The following is an 8892-nucleotide window of genomic DNA, read 5'->3' on the forward strand; positions in this document are numbered from 1 at the left end:
ACATGGCATTGTTGACTCACAGTGTATTCTTCTTCCTTGTTAAAACCTGCTGCCACCGTTATTCAATGGTGCAACTCAGCACTGCAACCACCAACAGTTGAGTCAACGATGTTGGGAGTGTTATCCTAGAAGCAGCTGATGTAGCCTTGAGCTGCTAGCCTCAAAATCATTTTCAAGTCTCACCACTTGAGGCAATCTATCAGAGTTTTGTTCTGATAGATTGCCTCAAGTGGTGAGACTTGAACCAATCTATCAGAGTTTTCACAGCTCCTAAAGCCACTAAAGACTTTTAACAACTTATTTCACAAATGTGTAGTAGTCTAACCCTAGTAGTTCCCCTTTAATTTCTGTCCCTTGTAATCTCCTCCACACTTGTCAAATACAGCTGGAAGTCAAAGGGCAGCAGGCCCCATACATATTTCAAATGTAGAGTCAACTTTTGTCACCTTAAGGTTTGTATTTTCCTACTATTGTGTTGCTCAACTTCCTATTTCCCAAGACATTCCCTAAATTGCCTGCACAAATAGAATGTGTACTTCCCTTTCCCCCGTTATACCAAAGCCTCAATTGAGTGTGGTAATTATTTATTGGTAGTAAAAAGGGAATACAGCAACTTAACACACTGTAGGTTTACCAGTTCTGAAATGTGTACTGTAACCAAGCTGTATCTCAACAATGACCCTGTTTGTACTATGGGCTGCCCGAGGCTGTATCCAGAGGGAATTTATTACCAGCAAAGGTCAGTTAATCTGATTTGCTGTTGAACATTAGTAATTACAGTCAGTCGTCCGGATATTGAGAAAATGTTCTTTGGGATCATATTAATCCCAAGGCCACAATACAAGATGCAAATATGATGCAATTAACATTGATATATTAGTCTGCATACTTTCTAAGAGCACACTAAGACCCGGGGGGGGGGGGGGGGGGGGGGGTCTCGAAGGAGTCAATGGAGTTGTAAACTTCACACTATTATACATTTTTTAAAACACAATAAACTAAGTGTTAGACAGTTTTAGGTGGGCTGAAGTTTATTTTGTCCATTTCTAGAACAAAAGTTGGCTGTTTCCCAATGAAGAAATGGCCAAAAGAAAGATATATACTTACTGAAGACTTCTCTCTGGTCTAGTTGAGATAACAGCTGCTCAACTATTCTCAAGTTATTTCTGCCTTCTAGAATTTTACCAGATATGGAGAAGTATCTTCCTGCTTTGGTTACTGGTAAATTGAATTACTACCACTTTGTTTATTATGAGTCTGACATAAATCAATAGATTAAATGATGACCTGAAATAAATCATTGTACACACAAAATTACCAAATCATGATCCAAATGACTCCATATTACTTCATTAATGTTCTTAACTGTGTTTGTTTGTACAAAGTAACAGAACAATATCCTTAATATTTTAACATGGGATTAAGGGTCAACGATAACACAGTAGCAGTGTTCTCATTTGTGCATGGTACACTTATGGATCATCATTAGTGACATTAGGCTATGGTTTTCCTGCTATGACAAGCCAAAACATCTGCCATGACAAAGTGTAATTTAATTGTCCGTAGCCTTACAATTTTCAATGTTTGCAGTAACATTAACACTTAATTTAAAGTGAATGTTGCAAATATAAGTGAAGTTACAGTTTGATATGTCTGCTCAGTTAAGTAGGGGCACCCAGAGTATTAGCAGCAAGCTAGCAGCTATGTTTTGGTGTTGCTTTCAGCACATTTGTCCTTGTCCCTTTATGTGTCCCTTTGTTTTTCAAAGGTGTGACGCCGCACTGGAAGTTATTTCAGCAACACTGGTCAGCTATAGCTATCAGTTAGCTAGCACACAGACTATGCAACCCTAGGATTGTATCTAATATGAATGCATGGGGAAATGAACTGTGACTATTGCCAAGGCTATGGACAATCTGATCTAAATGAGCTTCTTGAATTAAATACATTGTCGTGTAGGTGGGTGTTCTTTTGAATTTACATGTCTGCATGTTAAACAACCCCTAAATATACATTCAAGATTGCTTAACGCTGTGTTCCATTAGCCTGTTTGCACAAATTGGGTAAATTATTTTTCCATGACATCTAATAGAAAAGTAAAGAAAGAAAGAAAGAAAATAACCAAGCCCTAAATTAGCCCTTTATTCTGATAATTGTATTATCATTCATCTGTGACCCACATCCTATATTTTACCCTTTAATATCCTTCTGTTCTTTACATATTGGCTTTATTGCCGCCATTTGAACAGTATGTGTTACAGGATAAAATGATTCTTCATGTACATCAAATGGGTTAAAGGTGTAATTTCCTATTCTGCCAAAGAACTCATAGTCAGCCAAAGTAAACTCAAACCTTAAAGAAAGCTTCCTCTTTGTCCTGCACGCCTACGTCTGAAAGTTTCTATCAACTAACCAGGCAAATGCTGCTTGGGCAAAAAATATTACATTTCGTCTAGAATCAGTTCAAGCATTTATTGCATGCTACAGACTGTTATTATGTTTATCTTTATCGATCTTCATCTTTGCTGAGGATATTGGCATTACATCTGACTGAATGCTTGACTTTCAGGGAAAAGCTGAAATAAACATTTGTGAGAGATAAGGAGAAACTGACCTATGATGAAGATGTAAAACGCTGCAACAATATCCGCCTCTTTGGAGAGTCTTGAAGCAAAAGGGTCACCACGGAGGAGATAATGGGGGATGTATGAGGAGTGTGGCCACGTCTCATTCTCCATCACTGCCATCAGTGGGGATTATTCTGTGAAGTGGAGGAAAAGGCTGAAACAATGTAGCTGCTTCCTCAAATTGAAAACAGTTCACACACATATACAGACATCAGGAAACAGGACACATGGCTGCACTCAGGTATCTATACATGCAGTGCATGAAATGCAAACACAAAAAATGCTGGCGTTAAATAATTCATGAACCTATAAACCCATTTCACAAACACACACACACACACACATCAGTGTCCAACTTTTTCACATCAAGGTCCCCTAAGCTGACATCAATTGGACCACAGACGTTTTATTCCAGTAGATGTATGAAACCCATGACCAAAATAGTCCTACATTCTGTCACTGTGTTACTTGGATAGAATTATATTGAAAATAAATTATCCCCCCCTTGCTGTGAACAGGACCTGTGGGGTATATCATCACAGCCAACCCAAAAAGGAGATGGACCTAAAAAGTGGTGAGGCACAGCATGCAGCATAAGACTGGTCCAGCTAGAGGCAGATCATTGAAGCCTCATGTACCACCAGGGACCAAGAGGATTAAGTAAGTAAGTAGCTCTATATCATTACATCATGATGTCCCCTGAGCCAGCAGTCACAAACACATGTCACAGGTGTCAGCAACAGATTGCCTTTGGTCACTCTGGCAGAGAAGGGAGATGGGAGCGTCATGTTTAGCATCATTTTTAAGTGATAAAAGGATGGTTGCTATGACATATCCCCAAGTTTGGGTTTGTCTCTGTTGTGCAGGTTAAAAAACAGAAAAAGTAAACACCATATGCCTTTTTTCACAGTGGACAGTTGTTGAAAATCACAGGTATAAATAATGAAATGAAATCCAGGGTAGTGATATGCTGGTTTATGGGTGAGTCATATGAGTCATCATTAATGTTATGCTCATGCTTTTTCTACTTTGACAAATCTAAACGTCTGCTGTGAAAAATTCATATAATGCGGACATATTGGCACCAAGCAACATTAGCATTTATGTGGAGTTGTGTTTTGGCCACATGAAAGTGAGCACAATAATCACTTCTTTTAGCTCTGCTTCAGTTCATAACACCTCCTGCCAAAAAGTGTGTTTTTGCTGTAAATGATATTATGAAATGCCACTAAATCCTGCACACTGGTCCTTTAATTTTAAAACGTATTTAAATCATTTATTAATTTCCTCAAGCCACTGTGCACTGCCACAGCTCAGAGGAGATTTCTTATAAGTTTGATAAGTTGGCAAGTCTCATATTAATAGTTCCAGACAGTTCTGGAATTAATTAAAACACAGTTTTGGGCATCAGGTTGGTTCCAGTTCTGAGCTTTGCATGTGCAGGAGGGAGGATAGGTTTGGACACATATATGACTCTGATGGAGTGTTTGGATAATTGTGTGGCTGATGTAGGCCTACTCTATTTTTAAAGTACAGTTAACCTCTTTATTTAAAAGTAAAAAGAAAGATTGCACACATAAGTAAAGTACCAATAAATGCAACTCTGCAACACTAGCTTTAGGTCATTTCTTCATTGTTATGTGCAGTAAACTTTATGCACATTCAACAAGGGGAAAAGGAGGAATGTACTGCAGAGTAGGAACAATACAGGCAGGCAGAGACACATTATTAGAATAATCACCAAGGCACTCACCATGGAGCATCTTCTTTCATGTGCAAAGGTTTATGAATTTAATATGTTTATGTACAATATGTTTTGCAAAGAGAAAAATAGACTATGATAAACATCCACCAAGCAAGGCTGTAAACAGAACATAGAAAGAGGGAGCAGGAGGTGTAGCTTTAGGCCACTTCAAAATGTTACGTATGTCTACAGAAGTGTATGGATGTGATGGCAAGAGCAGGAGTCTACCAGCAGATTCAACAAGTGAAAAGTAGCAAGTAGGAGGAGAACATCTGGAGGATTTGTTAGCACAATTTGCCAAGACAAAAATGCAGGCTCTCATACTAGGAATATTAAAAATAACATAGATGCAAAACCTCTCTTTAAATGAAGGGCACTATGAGCAGCTTTTGTGAAACATATAATTATTTGCTGAGCCTGTGTATATTGATGCAGGCACATGTAGACTAACCTCATGCAGGAGCACACTTACATACTGTATACTATGCAAATACTCACTTTTAAACCCTGGAATAGACATCTTAATATCCACTCATATTTGCATATGGCTTCACAGACATATACACCTAAAACTTCCTGTGCCATGGGTTAGAATACATGACACAAAGACGATAAATAAGTTGGGATGAATGTGCTAAAATAAAAACATAAATACATATACTTAAAGACCGTTTAAAGTGAATTCAGACATGTTCTTCTAAACACATTAAATAGGTCATAAGTGTATTTCTAAAAAAGGTGTAAAAAGTATTTCAACCATTTAGATTTGAATTGTGGAGCTAGGCTTCACAAACTGTGTTTCAACATTTCTGTCTTCAGGATTTAGTGGGCGGGTCTGAAAATCACTGCCGCATTACGTAACGCCGAGCTAGCCGCCGAGTTAACCACCAAGCTAGCTGCCAAGTTCGATGCCGAGCTAGCCGCCAAGCTAGCCGCCGAGTTAGATGCCGAGCTAGCCGCCGAGTTAACCGCCAAGCTAGCCGCCGAGTTAGACGCTGAGCTAGCCACCAAGTTAGCCACCAGGCTAGCAGCTGAGTTAGCAGCAGAAAACTTCGTTTCGGGTAGAGGTGGTGACTTTGATTGACAGGTGACGCTTGGTAGGGGGCAGGGTTTCAGCAAACTCGGCAGGTTAACAACACACTTTTCTGTGGTATGTCAAACTCAACACATTTATTCTTACTTTACACAGACTTTAAATAGAAATCCTAATAACGGCAGCATTCAGTAATATCTCAAGTTTTTCATTTCATAAGATGACTGAGGATGAAAAAAGATCTCTGAAAGATGTTTCTCGTTGCTGTGGTTACCTTGTATTGTCTTCCTGAGTTTTTCAAATCCATTCAACTAAGGATGTGGAGGGTCCTGAACTATGAATGTTGCTTTCCTTTCCTTTCCTTTGTGTGGTGTGCAGCTCTACTAACCGTCTCTGGGGATTCCATATAACCTTGCTCAGCTGTGTTAACTATTTTTGTGAGCTTGCTCTCATTCCTACCTCCTGAATGTCTGCATCAGGCTAAATGAGGTCATAGTATATCAACAGGCTCATTCTCAGTAGCCCAGAATAAAAGCCAATAGATGTGGTGCAGATTTATAGATAAATAATTTTACTGGAAATAAACACAGAATTAAATATGTTAAATATGTTAAATTAAATTAGAACAAATGTAGACTATATGTAAGATCTACAAGGAAACTCAGAAAGGCTGCAGGTATTTTGAATAGAACATGTGAGAGAGAACAACCTGCAGGTCTGACTCCTCTGACAGGGAATCTCTTGGATGAGTGTCTTCCACATGCTGACAAAGTGAAGGAGGGCGCAACCATTAAAGCGTATCAAAGAAGCATCACCCTGACAAAATGCTCCATACAGAGTGAAAAATGAGAGCCGTTGGCAGAGTGAAGGAGATGAAAGAGCAAGTTAACACATCGTTATAATAGAAAATACATCAAACATTTGAAAATATGAGTATAACCTTTTCTTTACTCAAACATAGCTTCACCATCTCATGTGACATGCTACTACACAAATATTACTGGGACCAGTGCAGATAATTACAGATGAACATTATAGACACTACCACACCACACACAGTGCAACAGTAGGTTACTAGTGGTTTGATCCAGTCTTGTTTCTGGGCCTTTTGATGATTGCTGAACTACTACCCAATTCCAGAGTCAGAAAGCGTGTTGTGTTGCTATGACTACCTATTATACCTTTTTTTTCACCAATATATATATAATGTGGGAAAATATTATCAAAAACACACAATATAGTATTATTATTGGTATGATTACTGAATAAACAGCCCACAACTACAGTATGGTTAAGCAGTGCAGCTTAGGGTCATAGAAAGGTTGAGGTCAAGGTTTAAAAAAAGGCATTAACATGAATTATTGGTCTGAGATAAGATGCTATTGCTGGTCTCTGGCATGAAAGACACACTCCTCCATCACCCTGAACTCCACGTCCTTTGTTTTCACTTCCCTCCTTAAAGCACACTCTTCTTCTTCAACACTGGCACTTGAATCATGCTGAGTACAAACACGTTTCCTAGAAATTCAGGGCTGACGCATTAGCATTCATTTAGTGATTGGTGCTTGTTGTGCAAGATGTAAACAGTTCACACGTGTGTAAGTGTGTGTGTGTGTGTGTGTGTGTGTGTGTGTGTTGAATCACATCTTATAAGAGGATACAGATGGAGAAACCCTTTCCTTCCTGCAGTATTAAGTATAAACAGCAGTGAAAGGCAAACAGTGGCCCCTGGGAAAAAACGGCCCTCTGACAAAAGCAGGAGTTTTGACTTTAATAAGTTTTAATTTACTTACTTCAACTTTTACATTATTATTCATACTGTGGATAACATAATTAACACAAGACTCTGTAAATCCCAATCAATCTGTTACCTCTATGCTGTCCCCACAGGATGAGAGGTATCCACTGTGTCATATGAAATTACACAGAATAAACCTACCAGGAATGAAACTTTGAATGTGTGAATTGAAGTACTCTTTTAATTTCACAGTCTAAGCCTATTTAATCTCAACACATTTATTTTTCACATACACAAATAGGTGGCAGATGAAGAGGAAATGCTGTGTTGAAGCCTTTTTTTCTTCTCTACTGCAACAACAACAACAACAACAACAACAACAACAACAACAACAACATGACTTTGGGTCAATACAGCGGCCCACTGTGTGAGGATAATCAATTACATCTCTAGTCTCAAACTGCAACACAGAACATACTGTATATTTCCTGTATGAGTTATTTTTAGACAAATGCTTATTAAAACTAGCTGTGACTATAAACTATAAGTTATTAATGGGAAAATCACATCTGCCCACAGATAAAACCCTAAACAGAGAATATGAATAAACATGAAATATAGGAATGTGTTTCCTCTCCACTCCAATGATAAATCCTTAAAAACCTTCAGTAATTGATGACTCCTGATATAAAGGAGAGAATAGAAATCAATATCTGATAAGCTACACAGAGTATCTTTCTTATTGTGAGCTCAACTACATTACAACAGCAGCATGGTGTGTCCCTCAAATGATTGGCTTAGCTGTAATGAAATCTTTTTGTAGAGCAAACTAAAGGTGCAGATGATTCTTACATGGGAGATCATCCCCTATTGTAACGTCACAAAGGAACCATCAATTACCACACTAACACAAAGCAGTGGATTGGCAGCATATCAGCTTTGTATTTGTCCAGCTAAATTGCTTCCAATAGGTTTTTTCCAAGGACAGCACCATCGATTGCTTTACAGTAAAGGCTCTCTTTATTCCCTAAAGTATTAAGCTGCGTCGCCTTCAAGAAAATTGTGTGCAAAGTGAGCAACATGTGCTTTGTTGCATCTGTCGCCGCATTTGGGTGTTCAAAGTGGAAACCAACAACCAACAAGTTGAATGATCCACTTTATTTGATCCAAAGCATCCCCTCATGTTTTCTCAGGCATGGTTCCAACATTTAAATCTAGCCTCCAAAATTGCTTTCCTGGGTCTAATCCCTCAATCGCACAACCTGTAACCATGACATGAGGGGGGGGGGGGGGGGGCATATGCAGTGTTTTCACTGTATCCATTCTGCATCAGCACCCCTGCAGAATGAATACAGGGGGAAACACTGCACGGCAACTCAGTACCCCATCCCAAGAGTTCCCCATCTGTTGGTGTGGTTACCGTATCTCTGTTATCCCAAAAAAACTAATATCAATTCATCTCCAACGTGCAAGGAAGATACAAATATAATCAATACTTATATTTACAGAATACTTATATTTTCACCTGGCTTAGCAGTTCCTAATTGAATCACAAGGGCCAATTGAATCACACTCAGCCATATTACGAGTGTCACTGAAGGCAGCAGAGGAATTACCTAGCCACATCCTTCTTGATAGAATTAAAGTCCTATTGATCAAATATAAAGTATGAGCTGTGAAATCCTCTGAATCCACCACTAAGCTAAGAGATCACAAGACACACACACACATACACACACACACACACACA

General features: G+C 38.8%; 1 protein-coding gene across 1 annotated transcript in view; it reads right to left on the reverse strand.

Annotated features, from left to right (window-relative positions):
* Positions 1–8160, reverse strand: part of opn5 (opsin 5) — a 57772-nt gene extending 49612 nt beyond the window's left edge. Inside the window, exons 1-2 of the mRNA XM_053337257.1 lie at positions 7995–8160; positions 2615–2761 (exon numbers count right to left, since the gene is read on the reverse strand). Coding sequence (XP_053193232.1) covers positions 2615–2747 — 133 coding nt within the window. The 5' untranslated portion in view covers positions 2748–2761; positions 7995–8160. The remainder of the gene's footprint in view (positions 1–2614; positions 2762–7994) is intronic.
* Positions 8161–8892: the final 732 nt, after the last annotated feature.

The sequence above is a fragment of the Scomber japonicus genome, chromosome 17 (genome assembly GCF_027409825.1).
Source record: "Scomber japonicus isolate fScoJap1 chromosome 17, fScoJap1.pri, whole genome shotgun sequence".
Taxonomy (NCBI): domain Eukaryota; kingdom Metazoa; phylum Chordata; class Actinopteri; order Scombriformes; family Scombridae; genus Scomber; species Scomber japonicus.